Source organism: Nematolebias whitei, chromosome 5, assembly GCF_014905685.2.
Source record: "Nematolebias whitei isolate Nwh7 chromosome 5, NemWhi1, whole genome shotgun sequence".
Classification (NCBI taxonomy): domain Eukaryota; kingdom Metazoa; phylum Chordata; class Actinopteri; order Cyprinodontiformes; family Rivulidae; genus Nematolebias; species Nematolebias whitei.
In genome coordinates this window covers 55,077,334-55,103,710 of record NC_056502.1, presented here as the reverse complement: position 1 = coordinate 55,103,710, position 26,377 = coordinate 55,077,334, and the positions used below count along the sequence as shown (strand labels likewise).

General features: G+C 42.9%; 1 protein-coding gene across 1 annotated transcript in view; it reads left to right on the top strand.

Annotated features, from left to right (window-relative positions):
- LOC119410439 (activating signal cointegrator 1 complex subunit 3) overlaps positions 1–26,377 on the top strand; it is a gene marked incomplete in the record, with an annotated part of 282,415 nt that overhangs the window by 62,933 nt on the left and 193,105 nt on the right. Inside the window, 1 exon segment of the mRNA XM_037677348.1 lies at positions 16,428–16,562. Coding sequence (XP_037533276.1) covers positions 16,428–16,562 — 135 coding nt within the window.

Genomic DNA, 26,377 nt, shown 5'->3' with positions numbered 1-26,377 from the left:
AGAGCACTTAAAACAGCGACAAGGCCAACCAAAGTGCTGTACAGACAGAACAACGAGTAACACACAAAGCAGAATACAAAATGAAGTAAATCATAATGTAGACATAAAAACGATGCAGATAATGACGACAAACCAGTGTGGAGCATACAGGATCAAAACACAGATCATCTGGTGTTGAAAGCTATTGAATAGTAGTGAGTTTTTAAGCGGGACTTGAAAACCGAGAGGGAGGGGGCCTGTCTGACAAGCAGAGGTAACTCGTTCCAGAGTCTTGGTCCTGCTACAGAGAAGGCCCTGTCACCTCTGCGCTTAAGACAAGTTCCTGGAACTGTGAGGAGCAACTGGTCCGCTGACCTCAAGGAACGTGGTGGGACATACGGTTGTAGCATATCAGAGAGATTGGGGGGGGGGGGGGGGCACACTGTTCAGTGATTTGTAGACATACATGGAGTATTTTGAACTGGATTCTAAGGTGGACTGGTAACCAGTGCAGTGAGGCCAAAACTGGTGTAATGTGCTCTCTTTTGCCTGTACTGGTTAAAAATCGGGCTGCTGCATTCTGGACCAGTTGTAGTCGTGCAATGGAGGTCTGACTGATACCAAACAGGAGCAAATTGCAGTAATCAAGCCTAGATGTAATGAATGCATGTATTACTGTCTCCAGGTTATTTTTGGATAATATGGGCTTCAGTTTAGACAGCCGCCTCAATTGGAAGAAGCATGATTTAACAATCATGTTTACATAATTGTTAAGCTTCAGGGAAGGGTCCATTATCACGCCCAGATTTTTGACTCTTTGTTTTTCTGACAGGGTTAGAGTGGAGAGGTCGATACAGTGGTTTGTGATAGTGTCGTTGGGAGGGAACAACATGACTTCAGACTTCTTTTCATTGAAACTCAAGAAATTTATAGCCATCCGGTCCCTGATGTCAGCCAGGCAGTTGAGCAGCAGTTTAATAGAGCATGTACCATTGTGTCTTAGGGGGAAGTAAATTTGACAGTCATCGGCATAGAAGTGGAAGGGCATGTTGTGTTTCCGGAAAATATCACCAAGCAGCAGCAGGTATAAAGAGAATAGGAGGGGACCCAGGATGGACCCCTGCGGAACCCCCCATTTAAGCTCTGCCTCTGCGGAACTAAAATCCTTGATGGAGACACAAAAGGATCTGTCAGCGAGGTAAGATCTGAACCAATTGAGGGCTGATCCTGTGACGCCCACCCACTGCTCCAACCTAGCAATGAGGATCTCATGGTTGATGGTGTCAAAGGCGGCTGTGGGGTCCAACAGGACAAGCAGCACAGAATCACCGGTATCTGTGAATCTGAAGATGTCGTTAAAGACCTTCAGCAGGGCAGTTTCAGTGCTGTGGAGAGGTTTAAAGCCAGATTGGAAAAGCTCTAAGATGGCATGATCCTCCAGGAAGCACTTCAACTGGGACTCGACTATTTTCTCTAGTACTTTAGAAACAAATGGGAGTTTGGAGACAGGCCGGAAGTTGGACACGACTGAGGGGTCAAGGTTTGGTTTTTTCAGGAGAGGCTGGACGGCAGCATGTTTAAAGGATTTTGGCACCACGCCAGTGGATAAACTATTGTTTACTATACCCAGAATGGACGGACCTAGAGTTGGAAAAATCTCCTTTAGTAGTCGAGGGGGGACCACATCAAAGGGGGAACCAGAAGGTTTCAAGTTGCACATGACCTGCTCTAGAGATTATAGCTAAATTTGAACACTATAAACAAAAATAGCAGGTATGAGGTCGGGCAGAGAGCTGCGTGGGACGGACTTCAGTGTGAACGATCAATTTCCTAAAGAGATCCTCGATCAGAGGCAGGTTTTGTTTCCAATCAGGAAGAAATACATGTCTGAGGGTGTCAGAGCTACGGTGGCTGTAGACAAACTTTATATTAATGGTCAGTTGTTCAGGGAACGGGACGTCACTCCGTGGCATTATTAAAAGGAACAACAGGTTAGTTTGAAGCAGGGCTGTCCAACTGACGGCCCGCGGGCCAAATCAGGCCAACAGGTGAGCTAAGTTCGGTCCACCAATGGGTTCACTCTTAAAACGAAACTAGAGTTTTAACTATAAAACAAAGTAACTTAATGATAAGAACTGGTGGATATCTGACCCCTGAGCGCTTGGCTTTCAGTAACTGTGGCCCCCTGGGTAGTTTAGTTGAATAGTCCTGGTTTAACGCTTGTAACACTGGAGGTAAATTAACTGGCATTTGTAAATAAAATGTAAAGCACAGCTCGATAAGGTGTCTGCACTGGTGGTGGTGAACAGTGTCAAAGCTATTCTTTTTTTTGTTTTGTTTTTTGTTTTAAATTTCTTTATTTTTTACTATTTTCTCTTTTACATTTATCTGTTACCACATCACTTCATCAGTCTTTTTTTCTTCTTTACCACCCAACAAACATTTACACACAAGCGCACCAAAACACACACATATGCACACACACTCGCACACACACCAGAGAACTTTATATCTTTCAACTTCTTTCACACCCAGCTTCTACTCAATATTCTTGTATCTTTCCACTTCAAACATCACTGTGTGTTTCTAAACATCTAAACAGGCAATCTCAAGCAATAACTCTGATTTTAGTTGATATGTTTGTCTCTATGGTGACATGCGCTGGTCAACTTTAGCTACTCACGCACAACTATGGGCACATTAAGGTTTGTGACTTGGAATGTCAATGGAACCAGTACTCAGCAAAAAAGATTAGGAATTTTAAACCAGCTTAAAAGACTACAGGCAGATGTTGTCTTTTTACAAGAGACTCATAAATCTATTACAACTGCAGATGATCTTAAATCACCTGAGTTTCCTGTGTTTTGTGCCTGCTATAACTCAAGACAAAGAGGAGTGGCAATATTAATACACAAAAATGTTAATTTTACAGTACTAGACACAGTTACAGACCCAGAGGGTAGATATTTAAAAATAAAACTTTGTATAAATAACTACAAGCTGTGTATGGTCAACATACAGGTCCTTCTCAAAAAATTAGCATATTGTGATAAAGGTCATTATTTTCCATAATGTAATGATAAAAATGAAACTTTCATATATTTCAGATTCATTGCTCACCAACTGAAATATTTCAGGTCTTTAATTGTTTTAATACTGATGATTATGGCATACAGCTCATGAAAACCCAAAATGCCTGTCCCAAAAAATTAGCATATTTCAACCCACCAAAGAAAGACAAGTGTTTTTAATACAAAAAACCCAACCTTCAAATTATCATGTTCAGTTATGCACTCAATACTTGGCTGGGAATCCTTTTGCATGAATGACTGCTTCAATGCGGCGTGGCATGGAGGCAATCAGCCTGTGGCACTGCTGAGGTGTTATGGAGGCCCAGGATGCTTCGATAGCGGCCTTAAGCTCATCCAGAGTGTTGGGTCTTGTTCTCTCAACTTTCTCTTCACAATATCCCACAGGTTCTCTATGGGGTTCAGGTCAGGAGAGTTGGCAGGCCAACTGAGCACAGTAATACCATGGTCAGTAAACCATTTACTAGTGGTTTTGGCACTGTGAGCAGGTCCCAGGTCATGCTGAAAAATGAAATCTTCATTTCCATAAAGCTTTTCAGCAGATGGAAGCATGAAGTGCTCCAAAATCTCCTGATAGCTAGCTGCATTGACCCTGCCCTTGATAAAACACAGTGGACCAACACCAGCAGCTGACATGGCACCCCAGACCATCACTGACTGTGGGTTCTTCACACTGGACTTCTGGCATTTTGGCATTTCCTTCTCCCCAGTCTTCCTCCAGACTCTGGCACCTTGATTTCCGAATGACATGCAAAATTTGCTTTCATCCGAAAAAAGTACTTTGGACCACTGAGCAACAGTCCAGTGCTGCTTCTCTGTAGCCCAGGTCAGGCACTTCTGCTGCTGTTTCTGGTTCAAAAGTGGCTTGACCTGGGAAATGCGGCACCTGTAGCCCATTTCCTGCACACGTCTGTGCACGGTGGCTCTGGATGTTTCTACTCCAGACTCAGTCCACTGCTTCCGCAGGTCCCCCAAGGTCTGGAATCGGCCCTTCTCCACAATCCTCCTCAGGGTCCGGTCACCTCTTCTCGTTGTGCAGCGTTTTCTGCCACACTTTTCCCTTCCCACAGACTTCCCACTGAGGTGCCTTGATACAGCACTCTGGGAACAGCCTATTCGTTCAGCAATTTCTTTCTGTGTCTTACCCTCTTGCTTGAGGGTGTCAATTATGGCCTTCTGGACAGCAGTCAGGTCAGCAGTCTTATCCATGATTGCGGTTTTGAGTAAGGAACAAGGCTGGGAGTTTTTAAAAGCCTCAGGAATCTTTTGCAGATGTTTAGAGTTACATTGTTGATTCAGATGGTTATGTTAATAGCTTGTTTAGACAACCTTTTCATGATATGCTAATTTTTTGGGACAGGCATTTCTGTTTTGTTTTTTTTTGTTTGTTTTTTTTTATTTTATTTATTCATTTTATAAATACATAACAATCAACATAATCAACATATATGTAACAACAACAAAATATTAAATATAAAATGAAAGGTAGCAGATGAAGAAAAAAATCTTATTAAATCTGCTCCTTATTTATCTAATAAGCAATTCAAACAAACGTTTCCTGTAAACAGCGAATACAAGTAAGTAAATCAAAATATTTTACAATTCTCATACAATACTCATCAAAATACAATCATTGATATTCATTTAACAATTTGATTTTAATCAGTTTCTTAAATACATAAATTGATATAGCATCCTTAACCTCTTTTACTAAGTCATTACATAAACCAACTCCCTGAATTACGGTAGATCTTCCCTTCAAACTTGTTCTAAACTGTGGTTTAACAAATACGTCTTTCCCTTTTAGATCGTAACAGCTAGATCTTTTCACAAAGTACATTTGGATATTAAAAGATAGTATATTTTTATGAGCTCTATACATAAGTGATAAAATATTATAGTCTACCAAATCATGGAACTTCAGCAATTTCATTTGATAAAATAATATACTTGTTGGATGATAATAATGCTTTCTTGTTATGATTCTTACGACTCTTTTCTGCAAAATAAAAATAGGCATTGTAATTGATTTACACGCCTTTCCCCAAACTTCAACACAATAAATTAAATGTGGCACAATAATTGTATTATACAGTAAATACAGCGCTCTGTCATTCAATAGATACCTGACTCTATAAAATATCATAATAGATTTGGATATTTTCATTTTAACAGAGTTTATATGTTGCCTCCATGACAAATTTTCATCAATGATGACACCCAAGAACTTAGCTTCATTAACTCTACTAATCTCAGAATCCTCAATTAAAAATGGAACATCAATAGTTTTATTTCTGTTACTAAATATCATATAATTTGTTTTTTCCAAGTTTAATGATAATTTGTTGAGTTTAAACCAATTCTGAATTTTAACAAACTCATTCATCATTGATTCCAATAACTGTTCAATATTATTACCTGAACAAAAAAATGTTGTATCATCAGCAAAAAGAACAGATTTGAGGATTCCAGACACCTTAACCAGATCATTTATATATAAAATAAATAACTTTGGACCAAGTACAGATCCTTGAGGAACTCCACATGTGATGGTGCAGAGATCTGATCTCACATCATTCATCTGTACAAACTGTTTCCTGTTTTCCAAGTAACTACACACCCACTGTAACGCTAATCCTCTAATACCATATTTATGTAATTTATTAACTAGAATATTATGATCAACAGTATCGAAAGCCTTCTTTAAATCAACAAAAACACTTACACAATATTGTTTTTGGTCCACAGCAGTAGTTACTTGTTCAATAAAGTCCATGAGAGCCATAGATGTAGAATTTTTTGCTCTAAAACCATATTGATTATTAGTTAGAATATTCTGTTTTTCAATACATTGGTCTAATCTATTGCTAAATAGTTTCTCCAGGATTTTTGAAAACTGAGGTAACAAGGATATCGGTCTGTAATTATTAAACACACATTTGTCACCATTTTTGAAAAGAGGAACTACCTTGGCTACTTTCATTTTATCTGGAAATACTCCCTTTGTAAAGGATAAATTACAAATATATATGAATGGTTTGATTACATGGCCCATTATATTCTTCACAAATGTCATATCCATATTCATCCAATCCTTTGACTTTTTATCAACAAGGTTGTTAACTACTTTCATTACTTCTTCTTCATCAGTTCCATTCAGGAACATACTATCAAGACAACCATCAATTAAATAGTTAAAATTACTGTTCACTTTAGGTATCATAGTTGCAAGGTTAGTTCCAACATTCACAAAGTATTGGTTAAATCCAATCAATTTTTTCATGAGCTGTATGCCATAATCATCAGTATTAAAACAATTAAAGACCTGAAATATTTCAGTTGGTGTGCAATGAATCTGAAAAATATGAAAGTTTAATTTTTATCATTACATTATGGAAAATAATGACCTTTATCACAATATGCTAATTTTTTGAGAAGGACCTGTATATGCCCCAAATGTTGATGACACCTCTTTTTTTCATGATTTTTTCTCAGCACTGTCTGATCACTTGGATTGCTCACTTATACTTGGAGGTGACCTCAACTTTGGTTTAAATGAAGAATTAGACAGATGTAGTAGAGCAGGAACTCAGCGCAGATGTCAGTCCATAAATATAGTTAAACATTACATGATTGATTATGGACTTTGCGATGCATGGCGATCTCTTCACCCGAACTGTAGGGAGTATACTTTCTTCTCACCTGTCCATCACTCTTACTCTTGTCTGGATTATTTTTTAGTCAGCAGCTCGTTGTTGACGGACATCTCGGACACTGAAATACACCCTATAGCTGTCAGTGATCATGCTCATGTCTGTTTAAATCTAGCAAACAGTAAAGAAATCCCAAAAAGTATAAACTGGAGATTTAATATATCATTGTTTGAAGATGAAGATTTTATCAAATATTTTACAGAAGAGTGGGCTTCTTATCTGGAGTTTAATGACTTGCCTGGAACATCAGCATCTGTTCTTTGGGAGGCAGGGAAAGCAGTGATGAGAGGTAAAACAATCTCATTCTCATCACATAAGAAGAAAAAAAGAAAATAAACATATTCAGGAATTAGAAGAAACCATTAAATTGTTAGAAGCCTCCCAAGATGAAGACATGTTGGAGAAAATGTGTAAAGCTAAATTAGAATTAAATGAACTTATTAACAAAAAAACTCAATTCTTAATACAAATACTCAGAAAAGAAAACTTTGAGCAGAACAATAAATCAGGTAGCTTTCTAGCAAAACAGCTTAAAATAAATAAGACACAAAACAACTATTCATGCTGTTAAAGACTTGACTGGGAATACAGTTTATGATCCAGAAAGAATAAGCAGCATTTTCAGAGATTTTCATAAAGCTTTATACTCACCCCAGATAAACCCATCAGATAATGAAATTGATCAATTTCTGGATAAAATAACAATTCCTAAATGATCAGATAATCAATCAATGGAGCTGGACTCACCACTGACACCAGTGGAACTCCAGGAAGCCCTCAAAAGCATGTCCAATAAAAAAGTTCCAGGTTCAGATGGATTTCCAGCAGAGTTCTACAAAGAATTCTAGAATATCCTGGCACCACTAGTTCACACAATTCTTCAGGAAACTGAAAAAAAAAATAACAGACTTCCAGAAACTATAAACTCAGCCAACATCATTCTCCTGTTAAAACCAGGCAAAGACCCTGTATCTACTAGTTATCGTCCCATATCCCTTATCAATGTTGATCTTAAAATAATTTGTAAAGCCCTCTCAAAAAGATTAGAAAATATAACTCCTGTCATAATACTTCCTGACCAAACTGGTTTTATAAAAGGGAGGAATTCATCCACAAATTCACGCAGATTATTTAATTTAATTGATTATTCTTACAGTAAAAATATTGAAACTGTAATATTCTCTCTAGATGCAGAAAAAGCTTTTGATAGAGTTAACTGGAAATTTTTATTTGCAGCCTTGCATAAATTTGTTTTTGGAAATTATTTCATAAACTGGTTAAAAATATTATATGCTTCCCATCAGCATGCATTAGGACAAATAATCAAATATCTGCTAGCTTTCTTCTGCAAAGGGGCACGAGGCAGGGATGTCCACTCTCCCCCTCACTGTTTGCTATTTTCATCGAACCGCTGGCCGCAGCAATCAGGCAAACTACAGATATTAAAGGCATTAAATGCAAGAACATAGAGCACAAAATCAGTCTATATGCTGATGATGTGTTGCTCTTCCTCCAGCATTCACAAACCTCCCTCTCAGGTTATTGGATTGATAAACTTGTTTTCAAGAGTTTCAGATTACTCTATAAACTGGATAAAATCCACAGTTCTACCAATTAATTGCTATTTCAACAATTCCCTTACTACACAACTGCAGTCAGGGAATATTATGTACTTGGGTATCAAAGTATCTCCTAGATTTAACTAAACTAAACCACATCCCACTTTTAAAGAAAATTGAGGATGATCTTGCTAGATGGAAATCTCTACCCTTGTCTCTCATGGAAAGAATTGCTTCAATAAAAATGATGGTTTTGCCTAAAATAAACTATCTATTCTCAATGATCCCAAATAAACCATCATCTGACTGGTTTAGATCCCTGGACTCATCCATCTCTAAATTTCTCTGGAAAGATAAACCCCCACGTATTAAACTAAAAGCACTACAGAAGACCAAAGATAAAGGAGGACTAGAACTACCCAATTTCTATTATTACTTTCTAGCCAACAGGCTAGAATACATCTCAAGATGGATAAAACACACACCCCTTGATGAACCCTGGCTAGACATAGAACAGACACTTTGCAATAATATAATGATCTCGGACCTTCCATTCATTAGCTCAAACATAAAACGACAGGAATGCTTTAAAAGCATCAATATCAGCTCCTCTCTGACAGCTTGGTGGGAGTTTCTTAAAATGACAGTCTTCACTAATCCCATGTAAACGTACGCCCATCTGGAACAACCCTGACATCCTACAACAGAATAATATGATAAACTTCCCAGGTTGGAGGTGTAAAGGAATAGAATATTTGAACATATATATGAGGAAGTAAACTATATCCCATTTAACAGATTAATAACACAATATGGGATTGATGAGAATACATTTTTAGAATGTCAACAAATTAAATCTATAACAAAAAATAAATTTAACCTTAATAACACTAGAATTGAAATACCAACAAGTGCATTAGAGTTCCTAAATCTTAACCCTCCCAAATTACTATCTAAGGTTTACCGGACACTCATTAAAATAGATGAATCAATATCCCTTTCCATTGTAAAATGGGAGACAGACTTGTCAGTCAACTTTGACCAAAACTTCTGGTCTCAGATATGTCTAAGAACTTTTAAGATGATTAAAAACCCCAATTTACAATTAATACAATACAAAATCCTTCATAGAGTACACTACACAGGTCAACGGATGTTCAGGATGGGTTTCGCATCATCTAATGTTTGCTCACAGTGTACAGACAATATTCCTGACAATCACATCCACGCATTTTGGTTCTGTCCACCTGTTCAGAGGTTTTGGTGCCGGATATGTGAAGACTTATCAAAGTGTCGGAGATGTAATATTCCACTCTCTCCGTCAGTTTGCTTATTGGGTCACTTAGATGATGTCACCTTGGAGACAAAGTCAATTCATATGATTTTTACTGCTTTATGTATAGCAAAAAAAACTTTACTCATAAATTTGAAAAATAAAAATACACTTGGTATTAAACAGTATAAAGACCTTTTGTTGGATTTTATCAGTCTTGAGGTAGCCTGTACCTCCACATCAGACCAATCTCTCTGGGCTTCTTTGATTGGCTCCAACCCGTAGTGGAGGTGGGTAAACCCCTTTGATTTTGTCCCATGGGGCATCGTGGTTGATGTGGGGGGGTATCGGGGCTGGGGGCATGGGGTGGCCGTTGGCCCGGGGCAATGGCGCTCAACTGGGGAGATGGCTTTGGTGGTTCTGGGCGTTGACCTCTGCTGGCTGCATGCAGGCCTCTGGGCGGTCTGTACTGGCAGGCGCAGGTTGCTGACCTGGTGGCCTGGCTGCTCCTGGGTGGGTTTGTGGTGGGCGCGGGTTCAGGGTTCTGGGGTAGTGTCGCTCCCGGGCTGGGGTCCCGGCTTGATCCGGGGGTCTCGCGTCTTGGCGGGTATGTTGTCGGGGTCTTGGGCCGGTGCATGCGCCGGCGCCCGGCCCTGGCCTGGGGGCCCTTGGTGTGCTGGTGGGCTTTGTGGCCTCTGCCATTGGGGGGGGGGGGGGGGGGGGGGGGGACTCAGCCTGGGGGCCTTCCTGCCTGGCTGTGGCTGCGGTCTGGTGCTTGGCTGGGGGGCTGTGGGTGGGGGGGCTTTTGCTTGGGTGGCTCTGCACTGCTGGCATTGGGGTGTCTGGGCATGTTAGGCATGTGTCCTCCCTTGCATGGGGTGCTCTCATTGTGGGTGTTGCTGTGGTGGACTGGTCGGTCCTTTTGTGGGGGTGGGAGTGCGCTCTCGGTCATCGTGGTGCGCTGTCTGCGGCTGTTTGGACACTCCTGGCTGATTGTCGCTGTTGGAGTTTGGTGGCTTCTTTGGTTGGGGGGGCTGGGTGTTGAGCTGGGGATCGGGTTGGGGGTCTGGACGATCTCGGGGGGGGGGGCAAGTAGGTATCTCTGCAGCCAAATTCGGAAGGCGTATCTGGGCGGTCATATCTGATTGGACTATAGGAAAATGGGCGTATCTGGGCGATCATATCTGATTGGACTATATGAAAATAGGCGTGTCTGGCTGGCCGCACCTGATTGGACGATAGAAAAATGGGCGTGTCTGGACGGCCATATTTGATTAGACGATAGAAAAATAGGCGTGTCTGGCCGGCCACATCTGATTGGACGATAGAAAAAAAAGCTGAACGATAAAATGCCATAACCACAGACACATTATGTCTAAAAACAAGGCGTTATTGGCAGATTGTGTTAACCACAGGCATATTATGTCTATGGTGTTAACCAGTTCGACATTAGCGGCGTCTCAGATTCAACACTGGCGGCGTCTCGGTTCGACATTGCTCCAGTATACTGCTGCGGCGTCTCCATAACTTCTTTTTTCGACTCTCAACACAGAACTTCCGGTTACATTTCAAAATAAGAGCAACATAACTGGGTAATGGGGGAGCTAAATGTTAGTTGTTTTTTTTTAATACCTAGCCATAACATTAAAAAACAAATTCCATTTTGGTTGTTGAAAAATGTGAACAAAGTTACAATCGATTCATAAAGAAAGAAAAATATTAATGATACTTAAACTGGCCTTGGGACAAAGGATGTTTCCTTTAACTTCACAGTTTCTTGTTCAACCTGCAGTCACTACAGATGAGTGATTGTCAGTTTCTGTAAGATTTCTGCAACTGGAGCAGGTATTCTGTTTACTGGTTAACTTCCTCAGCTGTCTCACATTTTAAAGGTCAACCTACTCCATGTTTCAGTAGAAAACAAGCACATTTAGGAGTCAGTACATAACCAGACTTTTGGCCCTCACACCTATACCCAGTTGCTTATGCTGCATGATGAGATCAGATTTATCCATATTTTAGAAATTACATTTAGCTTAGTCGACAAAACAATACAAATGAAGACCGTCTTAAAAAACCTCTTGGTTTTGCAGTAAGCAGCCTGATTTCAAACTGACATCTTGACCAAAGGTAAAATAAAAATCTTTTGTGTTCTCAGAAAAGTTGTTTCAGGACCTCCAATAAACTTATGTACATCAAAGCACACAAGACATCCATCCATCCATTATCTTTACCCGTTTATTCCATTTTGGGTCACGGGGGTCGCTGGTGCCCATGTCCAGCAATCACTGTGCGAGGGGCGGGGTACACCCTGGACGGGTCGCAAGTCCATCACAGGGACACATAGAGACAAACGAGACAAACAACCATTCACTCTCTCACTCACACCTAGGGACAATTTAGAGTTACCAATCAGCCTAACATGCATGTTTTTGGTCTGTGGGAGGAAACCGGAGTACCCGGAGAAAACCCACGCATGCACGGAGAGAACATGCAAACTCCACCCAGAAAGGCCCCTGGACCCGGGTTTGAACCAAGGACCTGCTCACTGAGAGGCAGCAGCTCTACCAGTTGCGCCACCGTGCTGCCCGCACACAAGACAGATTCAGGAATTCTCTTTGTTTTCCAGATTTCACATTTGTTATTACCTTCAAACATACTCAGACAACATTTGATGCATCATTGAATTTTTTAATGTGTTTATTGGGACATCCATTTTTAGAAGTCGTCATAGCATCTGTTGGAAACACAGAACATAGTACAGTTAGGGTGTTGCTAGTTGTTACTTAATCCTGGATTAGATTTTAAAGTTAATTTTGATATTTTTTTCACAAGGAAAAAAAAGTTGATTTCCTAAAGTTTAACTATAAATGAAGGAATTTGTACATTCAGGTAATTTAAAATTAAGTAATTTCTCTAACATCCAACCCATTTTAGCCACTGAGCCATACCAAACACCCATAATCTATTCTTGAATGAATTATTGACTATTATTGACAAATTACAGACTTTTTATTGAATAAGTTATTACTCATTATTGAATCATTGACAATTTACACTCATGTTTGTGTTAACTCATGTTGCAACAAGGTCAGCAACTTTTCAGAGTCAGAGTCAGAGTCAGAGTTTCTTTATTGTCATTCGCACCTCATGTGGTACATGTGGTGGAGCGAAATTATGTACACAAGGTCCCAGTTACATCCGACAATAAAATCTATAAGAAAAACAGTAATAACATCTAAGATATGAACTAAGAAAAACATCAACTAAATATACACTAAGCACTCATAACATAAAACATTGAACATCAGCACAAACATGAACATGAGTCTGTGAGCAGATGTGCACGCATGAACACATCAACATTGAAACAGATCAGCAGCAACATGAAACAGATCAGCAGCAACATGATATGGTTTTTCACAGTGATTATTCTAGTTAGAGATTCATGAGTCTAACAGCCTCAGGGTAGAAGCTGTTCCTCAGTCTAGTGGTTCTACACTTAATGCTCCTTAACCTCCTTCCTGAGGGGAGTGGGGCAAAAAGTGTGTGTGCTGGGTGGGTGGGGTCCTTCATGATGCAGGTGGCCCTCTTCCTGCATCTGGAGGTGTAGATGTCTGTGATGGTGGGGAGACTGATTCCAACAGATTTCTGTGCAGCCTTCACCACTCTCTGCAAAGCTTTTCTTTCTGCAGCTGTGCAGCCTCCATGCCACACATTGATGCTGGAGCACAGGATGCTCTCTACTGCACACCTGTAGAAGGAGGTGAGGACTGAGCTTCCCAGACCAGCTCGCCTCAGCCGTCTGAGGAAGTAGAGTCTCTGATGAGCTTTCTTGATCAGGCTGGTGGTGTTGTTGCTCCAGCTGAGGTTGTCATTCATGTGTACACCCAAGTACTTGTAGCTGGAGACCACTTCCACCGCACTATTTGACTATTACTATGAACTATGTTAAACTTTGGAGGTGATTTATTTTGAAAGTCAACATCAGATGTTGGTCAACATTGTTGGGCAACATCTTGGGGTCTTCTAGAGTCAACCTGAAGTGAGAGTGGTCCCTGACATGGCAGAAAGACATAGATATAATTAACAGCTTTTATTTATTTATTTTTCATCTAATAACAACTTTTATTTATTTGTTTTTCATATTTTTCAGTTATACTCAGCTTTTAAATATTTATTTTTCAAGTATTAAGAACTTTTATTTTCAGCTTTTATTTTGAAAAGCAACACCCAGTTGTTGTAAACGTGCACAGTGAGAGCTGCTGTGGAGGCTCACTTTACCTCAGTGCGTTACGACAACAACGAGAGAACGGTCGAAACTATCGTGACCTACAATAAACGTACTTCAATAAAATGCATAAGTGAAAACATAACATGCTTTATAAGTACAATAAACCATATTTCTTTGTCAAACATTGCAAAGAAACATTACCTCATCAATAATCCTCGTGACTTTAAGGGTTACCCACAGCCAATCAGTGTTCGCCGCCGACAAACGCCTATTAAATACTGTTAGCCAATCAGTGTTCGCCGCCCATAAACGCCTATTCGCCAGAAACGCCCACTTTTGGTCTGCAGAGAACCCCTTCTCGGGGGGGGGGTGCTTGGGTTGCTGGCCCAGGTTTTGGTCGGTCCTCGGGGCTATGTGCCAGTCCGTGGCCTGGGTTCCTGGTGGTGCGGCTGCCTCCTGCTCCTGGATGGATGCACTGGAGCCTCCCTCCCCTGGTGGATCTCGGAGAATGGGGGTGCCTATTGGGGTCAGTGGGGGAGCTGGCCCCCTGGGAGGGCATTGCCACCTCAGTTGTTCCTCCCCATCCTGACATTTTCCTCCACCCACTCCATCACACCACCACTCAAGCAGGGCCTTGGGGTTCAGGTGCACTACTGAGCTGCGGGGAGGATCCTCCATCTCTGTGGTTCGTGGAGACCTGGGCCCCAATTTTATCAAACAACCTAGACACTCTCATATAACATTCTCACAACACATGCATATATAAGGTCTGGAGTGGGCACACGGTGGCATATAGGGGGTGGGATGTGTAATCATTCTCACCTCAGGGACCTGTGCCCACTCTCATATGTAGAATGTAGACATTTAGGGTTCTGGACAAGGGTTGGGGAGGTGAACGGGCACTGCTTGCCCTCTGGGAAGGGGGTGGGTTTGTGCCAGTCGCCGCCTCATCCCCCCATTTTAAATGCACTATATAACAACATGCATCAATATCTTATTTGAGTGGGGGGAGGGAGGAGTTGGGTCTTCCACAGTTTTCCTTAAACCCTCATTCTCCGTCTGACATTTGGGTTCGGGGGGTGGGGGGGGGGGTAGGCTGCCAGGTTGGGGGCTGGGGGGTGGGGGTTGGGGGCTTGGGGGGGGGTTGGGGGGTGGGGTTGGTGCTCCGGTTCTCCCTGGATTGTTTGGACCCTTTGATCAGGGTTCCTGGTTGCGATGGCCAGCCCTTCGGCTGGGGTGGCTGCTGGGTTCTGGTGGGAGGTCGGCTGTGGTTGTGTGTGTGTGGTCGTTGGTAGTGCGTGGCGGCGGTCGAGGGCGTGGCTGCACTTCGACGGAGTGCTGGCTGGTCAGCCTGATGTGACATTCATAGGGCGGGGTGCTGTGTGTGTGTGTGTGTGGGGGGGGGTGCTTGGGTGGCATGTCGGGGCTTCTCCGGGCCTATGGTGTGGGCCTTTAGGGATGCATTGGTGTGCTGGGCCGGCCTTCCTCAGCTGCTGCTCCCTGCTGCTCTGGCCCCTGGCCTGGAGCTGGCTTGCGGTCACTGTTGGGCAGGTGGGACGCATTGACGGCCCAACAGAGGCTCTGTCGGGCTGTCTCTGTGTGCCTGTTTGTCTCAGGTTGGGTTTTGGGTGCCCCCTCTCTCTTGGATCAGTTTTGGCCCCCCATTTGGTGGGTCGTGCTTCACTCCGGTGGTGGGCTCCCCTGCCGCCAGTGCATTGGCGGCTCTCAGCGGCTGGGGCTGGGTGGTGGGGTGTGCCCCCCCCGGTGGCTGCCTAAGGGGGCCTGGGGGCCCTGGCTCTGTCGGGCTTTTGTTGGGGGGTTGTATGACCTCGGGACTCGGAGCTTGGTGTCCATGGCCGGATCCACTAAAATATATATATATATATAGAAACGTTTCTTCTCTCATCCGAGAGACTTCCTCATTCTGAGGTGCTGTATTCAGCTCAGTCTCTTAAATAGCACCTTCTCAGAGTGGATCAACCAGTTTGCTGCTGACAACCAAAACCAGCTGCTCACATGCACAAGAAGGACCATCAGCCTAACAATGGATCATTAGCACCTGATGGCTGTTTACTGTTCACAGAGGGCTGAGTGATACTAGCAATCACAGCATTGTAAGAGGGGGACAGTTGAACACGTAGGCCTCCACCCCTGTTGATAACGATGGACGATTTCTTTTCACAAAGATGGCCTCCTTTACTCCTCTCAAACCATTGTTCCTCTCTATCCAGGATGTGAACATCTTCATCCTTGAAAGAGTGACAAACAAGGTGTGAGAGACGAAACGTTTCTATATTTTTTTGCTTTGTTTTGTTTTTTGTTTTTTTTGAATGTCCAGAGGACCAGATTGAACTTTTTTGGATTTTGTAATAATGTTTACTTTGTAAGCTGGTTTTGGTCTATTGTAAAATTGACACTAGACAAGCTGGTGTAAATCTCGTGCTCTGTTTCTCTTCAGACAGGTTTGGATTCTGCAGCTGTCACATTTCAGCCAGGCTCTGTTGGTTGTGATTACCGCTATTTGAAATGGGAAATTTGTTGATGCATGAATCCACTTTAGCCTGTGTCTTTATGTGGCAGGTCATGGTGTTCGTGCATGCTCGCAATGCCACGGTAAGGACCGCTATGGGCTTGATCGAAATGGCAAAGAATCATGGAGAAATAAGTTTCTTCCAGCCGGACCAGGGTCCAGACTATGGCCAGTTTGAGAAACAGGTAAAAAACATAAATTATTACAATTTAATTGTGTTTGTGCATGTATGTAAATGTAAATGAATGTGGTTAGCATTGTCAGTATCTGCACATAGTTTTTAGAATATATCAGCCTTTTCAAGCCTGAAAGTCCAGCAGCAGGGCTAAATTAGAGCAGCAGCTCCTCAGATTGTTCACTGATTTTATTAAAGACATTCACAATCATCAGTAAGTTCTTTACTGACTGTTTGTTTTCAAGAGAAAAAAAATAGAATGCTGCCTTTCATCCTAGTCTTGGACTCATGTTCTTATTGTATGAAGATAAATTACAGCTGTTTTGGTCCAACCTTGAAGATAACATTCTGCTCCGTCTCATGCCATATTGTGAGGTGTAACTCACAAAGTGTGTGATACAGACTCTCACCTACTATCACACCACATTTTTAGCCCAGTATGTGTAAAATTTACAGAATTATTGTCATTTTTATATTTCATGTTCAGTTAGCTGTGGTGGCCATCTTGAGATGGTTGTGCTTCAAATGTTAATTAGCTGGATCTGTAAATGCAATAATTTTCTGCAAGTTTAAATTTCTGTTTGGTGGTTCATCTGATGTTTTGCTAACAGACAGGCCTTTGACTTTTTAAATGGCAAAACATATCTGCACAGAGGGACAGTTTAGCTCTGATGTATAAGTGTTTGTTCAGTAAATCTAGGGCATAAAAACAATCTTTTTCTTTGTTACATTAATTTATATTAGTGTCTTAGACAAAGCTACTGTAGTTTGTTCAAGTTCAAGTATCTCTATTATCCCCAAGGGGCAATTAGTATCACAGTCAGTAGATGTGCACATATACACACACATGCACATACACACACATACACATATACACATACGCATACATATATATATACACAAGACATTAAGACATTAAAGTAACAGTATTAAAATTAGTGTTCATTGAGAAACCTGATTGCTACAGGGATGAATGAGTTTTTCAATCTGTTTGTTCTACATCTGGGCTGCAGAAACCTGCGTCCAGATGGAAGCAACCTGAACTCATCATGGAGTGGGTGATCAGGATCTGCCAGAATCTGCCTGGCCTTATTCACTGACCTCACCTTGTGTAGGTCAGCGATGTTCCATAGGTCTATGCCAGTAGTTTTGCTGCACATCCTGACAATCCCCAAGAGTTTGCTCCTGTTCTTACATGTCAAAAGTCCAAACCAACAGATGAAGGTAAAGGTTAAAATAGACTAAATAAAACATGAATAAAACATTCTCATAAAAGTTGAATCAACATTAAAACCACAAAGCTTCCGATAAAAATACATCCTTTGGTGGGCCTTTTTACAAAGTGTGTTCACGTGGAGGTCAAAGGTCAGTTTATCATCAAGAACAGTTCCTAGGTATTTATATTGTTGCACCTTCTCCACAGCTTCACCGTTAACGACCACAGGAGCTGCAACTGAAGATTTTTTTCTGAAATCAATGACCATCTCCTTTGTCTTAGAAACATTTAGCTTTAAAAAGGAAGACTCACACCATTCTGTGAAGTCCCCAATCACAGGCCCAGGGTCTGGGTCATCACTGCTCAGAAGGGACAGGATGACAGAGTCATCAGCAAGCTACAATGTGACACTGAGGGAAATGGCTGCGACAATCATTTGTGTATAAAATAAATAATAGAGACGAAAGAACACAGCCCTGAGGGGAACCAGTAGAGGACAGAAGGATATCAGAGAGGACCCCCATTAACCCTCACCCGCTGAGACCGAACAGTTAAAAAGTCCACAAGCCAACATATGAGGCCGGAGTCAAGATGATACAGACATTGTAATTTCTCTGCTAAAATGTGGGGTTGAATACAGTTAAAAGCAGATGAAAAGTCAATAAAAAGCAATCTTACAAAGGTTTTTATACCTTCAAGGTTGTCATGTTCTGCAGTTTAATGGTTTGAACCCATGTGCAGGAAAAAAACAGGAGGACTTGATAATGAACAATAACTAATAATTTATTGAACAAAACAAAATGCTGACGGGGCAGCAAAACTTACTTCGAATAGAATACAATAGGTGGAGCTGACACAGACCATAACACCGTGGAAGGATAAAGCCCAGATACCAAAGGAGTGAAAACACACAGTCTAAATACTGACACTAATGAGACAATGAGGAGCACCTGGGGTGATTTAGAATAAGGATCAGCTGTGGATGATGACATGGGGAACAGAGGTGCAGGAAAACAAAAACAGAACCATGTCATAACCCCCCCAAGGGTGGCACCTGACACCCCCAAAACGGTGCCCCCACATAACTAGGGAGGTAGTGGGGAGGAGACAGGATGGAGGGCACAAGAAGAAAAAACCCCAAGGATGAGAGAAAAAGAAAAGCCGACAGGAAGGGACCTGGGAAAACTGAAAAAGGGGGAAAAGCACCCATGCCCAAGAGTCCAGGTGGATGGCCAGGGGACCATCCAGGGTGAGGCAGGTGTCCAGGTAACCGGTCAGATGGTCGTCCATTTCCTCTTATGGGTGGAGTGCGCCTGGACCCTCCTTGAGTCAGACCGGAGAGAGGTGATGAAACCGGTGACCCTGCAGCAGGCGAGGGGCCCGGAGACCCTGAAGCAGGAGTAGACACCACCTCAGGAGCTGCATGCAGTGTGGGAAACAGCTTGGAAGCTTCATGTGGCGTGGGGTCCTCGAGAGGCATGGGACACTCAGGAGGTGTGGAACACTCAAGAACTGCAGCAGACTTGAGACCTTCTGTGGCAGATTCAGGTCCGGTCATGGAACCCTCTGCAGACCGGGGACCAGCAGGCTGAGGCGTGGAAACCTCAGGGGCTGCAGCAGGAGAATCAGAGACCGGGGCTGCATCAGGAAATTTGTTCCGAGCTGCTGCCAGCGAGTCAGGGACAGGAACCAGAGCTGCAGCAGGTGGTGATGGTGGAGTCAGGACTGCAGCAGGAGAACCAGGAACGGGAGACGGGACTGCAGCAGGAGAACCAGGGACCGGAGACTGGCCTACAGCAACAGGTGATGGAGGCTTGGGGCCCACTGGAGGCTTGGGGCCCACTGGAGGCTTGGGGCCCAGAAGAGGCTTGGGACCCAGAAGAGGCTTGGGACCTACGGGGGCCGTAGTCGGAGTGGAAGCTCGTGGAGTGACAGCCGTCAACGTGGGGCCCTGTAGAGCTGCAGCAGGCGACGTGGGGCCCTGTGGAGCTGCAGTAGGCGTGGAAACCCCAGAAGTGACAGCTGGTGTGAAAATCAGTGTGGCCGGTGCTGGTGTGGAAACCAGCAAGTCTAGTGAGTCCACAGCCAGTGGTGCAGGGCAGACAAAGTAATCTCCAACCCCCACTGAAACACAGGTGTGGGGGCTGTCTTCCCCACAAGCTACAGACACGCAGGTGCGGGGGCCGTCCTCCCCACAAGCTACAGACACACAGGTGCGGGGACCGTCCTCCCCACAAGCCACAGACACACAGGTGCGGGGGTTCGGCTGCTCATTTATTTGAGGTGACCCTTCAGCTGGATGAGAGCCCGATCGCCATTCTGGCAAGTGAGGGCTCAGGTGCCCCTCCACCAGCAAAATTCTCCCCCTCTCACCCTGGTGCGTCTTGGAAGGTGGATGGAGGAGCTGCAGGTCGGTGGATCCATTCTGGTTCTGCCGTCTGGACCTCCTGCCATGGCGGCGTGAGTCAGGACCAGGAACAAGCTGGAACTCCTTCGACTCAGGATTCTCTCCTGAACAGGTGGCAGAAAAATGGCGAAGGTGTGGAGAGGAATGCGGCGGTGGAGAGCAGCGCACAGGCTTAATGGCCAGACGCGTTCCGTAGAACTGGGATGTCCACTTCTCTTCCTCCTCTACCAGGAGCGGAGATGGAAGGACTTCCACCTCGCAGCTGTGAGTGTTTCGTCTCCGGGCAGGTCTGGACTCATCCAGCTGACAGCCACCCCATCGGATGATGGGCTTCGCCTCCTCTCGCTCCTTCTTCTCCTTCTCCCGCTCGGCAGTTTTGTCCGCCTCACGGGAGAGCCATTTAAAAATGTCAATTTTCCTGCTGGGTTCTTTATGATCTGGGCTTTCTGTCATGTTCTGCAGTTTAATGGTTTGAACCCACGTGCAGGAAAAAACCAGAGGACTTGATAGTGAACAATAACTAATAATTTATTGAACAAAACAAAATGCTGACGGGGCAGCAAAACTTACTTCGAATAGAATACAATAGGTGGAGCTGACACAGACCATAACACCGTGGAAGGATATAGCCCAGATACCAAAGGAGTGAAAACACACAGTCTAAATACTGACACTAATGAGACAATGAGGAGCACCTGGGGTGATTTAGAATAAGGATCAGCTGTGGATGATGACATGGGGAACAGAGGTGCAGGAAAACAAAAAAAGAACCATGTCAAAGGTGTCCTAAAACCATATTTAAAAGAGTTCCTGTTGCGTCTTCCACTCCTCTATGTGAACGATAAGCAAATTGATGTGGGTCCAAATGATCTTCAACTTTTGACAAGAGGGTCTTCCGAATCAGTTTTTCGAATGACTTCATAACTAAAGAAGTCAGGGCAACAGGCCTGAAGTCGTTCAGGGACTGAGCAGTCTTGATTTTTGGTATTGGAACAATGACTGAGTCTTTCCAGAGCTGTGGGACCATACAGGTTTGTAGACATAGATAATAATAATAATAATAATAATAATAATACTTTATTTATAAAGCCCTTTAAAACAACCACAGCTGCCACAAAGTGCTGTACATATAAAATCAAGAACATTTAAACACATAAAAACAGTTGTTAAAACATTAAGATCAATAAAAGTAATAAAAACTGTGCAGAGTAAATTCAGTGTGTGCTAAAAGCCAGGGAGTAAAAATGTGTTTTTAAAAGAGTTTTAAAACTGGACAGTGAAGGGGCTTGTCTGATGAGAAGAGGGAGATCGTTCCACACTCTTGGAGCATGGGTGAAGCAGCTCAGAGAGGTAGGATGGAGCAAGACCATTTAAACTTTTAAAAACAAATAAAAGAATCTTAAAATGAACTCTAAAATGAACGGGCAGCCAGTGGAGTGAAGCCAGAGTGGGGGTGATGTGCTCCCTCTTTTGAACTCCAGTTAGAAGCCGAGCAGCAGCGTTTTGGACCAACAGGAGGCGTCTGAGGGAGGACTGGCTGACTCCAAGGTAAAGAGCGTTGCAGTAATCCAGCCGAGAGGTGACAAAGGCATGGACTACTGTTTCCAGCTGTTGTTTTGTAAGGATGGGCTTTACCTTAGCCAGCTGTCTGAGGTGATAAAAACTGGTCCTGACCACCGCTCCAATCTGGGACTCTAATTTAAAATCACTGTCCATTTTAAAACCCAAGTTAGAAACAGTTTTCTTTACATGTGGTGCCAGAGGGCCCAGATCCACAGGGCAAGGTTCACAAGAGCCACTAAGACCAAACACCATCACTTCTGTTTTCTTTTCATTGAAATTTAAGAAGTTTAATGACATCCAGGCTTTGATGTCTTCAAAACACAACAGAAGTGGCCTAATTGAGGGGGCATCTTTCTCTTTTATTGGCATATAGATCTGACTATCGTCAGTGTAACAATGAAAAAAGATCCCATGCTTTCTAAGGATTGATCCCAATGGAAGCAGGTAAAGGGAGAAAAGCAGGGGACCTAAAATAGAGCCCTGTGAAACCCCAAAACACAGAGGAGCAGTGGAGGATTCAGACCCAGCTATGTTGACAGACATGATTCTGTCTGCTAGATAGAACCTAAACCAGCTCAGTGCAGTACCACAGATACCCACTTGGTGCTGTAAGCGTGATATTAAAATGTTATGGTCCACGGTATCAAAGGCAGCGGTTAGGTCGAGCAGGACAAGAACCACATGTTCACCAGAATCATTAGTCTTAAAAATATCATTAAAAACTCTGACTAGAGCTGATTCTGTGCTGTGGTGAGTTTTGAAGCCAGACTGAAAAACCTCCAGGATAATGTGCTCATCCAGAAAACATTTGACCTGTGAATATACAATTTTTTCTAAAATTTTTGAAATAAAAGGCAGCTTGGAGATGGGCCTAAAATTAGCCAAGACAGTTTGGTCTAGGCTAGGCTTTTTAAACAGAGGCTGCACCACAGCATGTTTAAAACTTCTTGGGACAACACCTGAGGACAGACTGCTATTGATAACAGCAAGAATCACCTGACTAATGCTGGAAAACACCTCTTTTAAAAGACGAGGGGGGACAAGGTCACGAGGAGAACCTGATGGTTTAATATGGCCGACCACATCCTCTAAAAGGGTAAGAGTCACTGGTTCAAATCTATCGAACACAGCCAGGCAGGGGACCAAGCAGGAGGGGTCAAAAGCAGGGGCTGAAATAAGGGCCCTTGTGGTAATATCCTTATTTATAAAAAAAACTGCAGGAAGTCATTACAAAGTTCAGTAGAGGCTTCCAGACAGAAAGGTTGTGGGGCTTTCAGGACAGAGTCAATAGTTTTAAAAAGGACACGTGGATTATTATGATTGGACACAATAATGTCTGACAAGTGTTGTTTTTTTGGCCTCTTTAAAGTGTTCTGGTACTGACGTTGACAGTCCTTTAAAATGTAAAATGAAACCTCCAGTTTATCCTTTTTCCATCTCCGTTCAGCTCTGCGGCACTCCTGTCTGGCTGCAATAGTTTTTTCATTAAACCAGGGTTCAGATCTGGCTTTAGGATTTAACTGGAGCACAGGACAAACCAACATCAATTAAAACAGGCCTATGGTCAGAAATCACATTATCATATAGCTCCATGTCGTTCACAGACAAGCCGTGAGAGAGAACCAGGTCCAACGTGTGTCCATGTTCATGTGTGGGACCAGCCACCCACTGAACCAGTTTAAAAGAGTCAGTGAGGCTGAGAAAGTCCTTCACCAGTGGTTTCTCTGGGCAGCATACATGTATGTTGAAATTCCCAACAATAAGGACTCAATCATAGTTTATCATTATTCCAGTCAGGAAATCAGAAAAGTCATTCAAGAAATCCTTATTATATTTAGGGGCTCTGTAGATGACAGCGCACAGCGCAGGGTCTGAGCGACCCACCTCAAATAAAGTCACCTCAAAGCTGGAGAATGAAGACGGTGCAGAGCACTGCTTGCATTTAAAGTTGTTTTTATAAACCACCGCCATTCCTCCTCCACGGCCTGACATCCGAGGGGAGCTTAGATAAGAGCAGCCGTCTGGTAGAAGTTCAACAAAAACACTGGAATCATCAGCCTCAACCCAGGTCTCTGTGATGCAGAGCAAATCCAAATGACGGGAACTGAAAAAGTCCCGCAGAATGACAGTTTTGTTTGTCAGAGATCTGGCGTTCACCAGGCCAATCCTGGCAGAAACTGCAGCATGTAAGCTGAAGGGCGCTAGGGCCCGGGGCAGCGTCTTCAGGCTCTGCAGGTTCACTCCGCGCCGGTGGAGCCGAGAGAAGCAGGAGGGGTGGGGGCGAACACCCACATCCAGGCTGGTGACATGTAGCAGGCAGCTGTCAACGGTATCCAGGAAACGCCAAGGCACAGCGAAAGACAGAAATAATCAATTTCTTGTCTGAGAAATGGATGTAGAATGGGCCAGGCAGATCATTAGTTTCACTAGCTGTCCTCCACGTTTACCGCGGTAACGACGACGTTTCCGCCAGGGGGGCAGCGCAGGCATTTTTTTGCATTATCAGTGATCATGTCGAGACACAATGATATTGTGGTTTAACATATGACTCAAGTGCGCCCCATACATTATTCCAAGGGTTATATCTCAGTGAAATATCATTTGATCTAGGCCAGATTTTGGGTATGTCATTAGTGAGCACTTCTACACACACTAGTATTGTTGTTTAACTTTTGACTCCAGTGCACCCCCTAGATTATTCCAACAGTTATATCTCAGTGAAATGTCATCCAATAAGTACCAGATTTTATGTGCATGATCAGTGAGCACTTATAGACACATTGATATTGTTCAACATTTGACTCAAGTGTGCCCCTATATTATTCCAACAGTTGTATATCAGTGATACGTCATCCAATCTGAACCAGAATTTTTTTGCATAATCATTGACCACGTCAAGACACACTTATATTGTGGGTTAACATACTGTATGACTCAAGTGCGCCCCCTAGATTATTCCAAGAATTAAATCTCAGTGAAATATCATCCGATCTAGGCCAGATTTTGGGTATGTCATTAGTGAGCACTTATACACACACTGGTATTGTTGTTTAACTTTTGACTCCAGTGCGCCCCCTAGATTATTCCAACAGTTATATCTCAGTGAAATATCATCCAATATGTACCAGATTTTATGTGCGTGATCAGTGAACACTTATAGACACATTGATATTGTTCTTTAACATTGGTCTCAAGAGCGCCCCCTAGATTATTCCAACAGTTATATCTCAGTGTTATGTCATCCAATCTGAACCTGAGTTTTTGTGCTTCATCAGTGAGCACTTGTAGACACATTGGTATTGTTGATTCATGACATCACTTAAGCCCCACCTACTCAGAGAAAAACTGTCAATTATTAGATGACACTTCCAGCTTCGCACTGTGTAAGATGTTAGCATGAAACTTTTTTCGCTAACTGTTGATTACCACACATGACATGTTGAAAACCATAAAGGAAGTGCTTGTCAAACATTCGCAACAAAACAAGAAGTCACCATAACTCATGTCTGGAAGGTCAGATTTCGCCTATATTTGTAAGACCTGCAGATGGACCAGTAACAACATGGACAGAAGGCGATGTCGAAGACTCAAGAAATGCGCCCCATAGTGAACGTGTGTGTGATTGACACGAGCACGTTCATGATGGCGACTGGGTGGACTAGCTGGAGCTCCCCCGGTCGCCGTAAGGCCGGAGCGGCGCTTTCCTGCGAGGGCCTCCAACGCTGCTTGCAGCTTTAATTTAGATTTAAATGTAAAACTTCCACAGCAAATCAACACATTTTAACTTTTTGGTCGTGCACATGGTTTGGTTGATAGTTTTATGTTTGTGTTGACCTAAGATACAGAAATATATGTTCACAGGCTCATTATATATTTTATAAATTTATATTTAGGTAAGTGACAGCAGAAAAACAATATTACCATGCTTTTAGCTGTATAAATCACTCTTTTTTTGTGCATAATTTGCATGCCCTGCGACTAGGAATGTGCGATATGGCATAAAATTCATATCACGATATGTATTGTGAAGGGTGGCGATAACGATATATATTGCAATATGATTTTGGTATAAAGCTTGCTAAAAAAAAGCATATGGTGTCCTTTTGCCATCATATATATTGAATTAAGAAAATTCCACTACTAGGTCCAGAGTTTTAAAATAATAAACAAATCAAGTATTGGGCTTCTTTCTTGTAGTGCCAAACAGTGTAAAATATATAAAATGTAGTTTTAGCCATATGTTTTAAACAAAAGAATATGTTGTTAACTCTTAACAGTTTCCAGTCTTACTTAAGAAATGAACAGCAACAGAGCAGCATTTTACACTGAAACACTTCACCCTCCAAACCTCTAGTGGGCGACTCCTTCCGCTTTAATGGAGAGCTGACACAAAATGAGTCTGTGGCTTTGTCCAGAGGGTCTCGCAGGAAAATCACACAACACAGCGTTCTTTTCACAGATCAGAGAGCAGGTTTCTCTAAAGCTGACCAATGCTTACTTTAACTTTCGATGGAAAAAAAAACCTTTCGACGGAACACAGCGTTTTGCGCATGCGTCCGAATATGGCAACACTACGGCAAGCTGGCTGTAGTTAGCTTGTAGCTTCGCTACTTAGCTCTCGAAGAAAAGACTTTAGTGC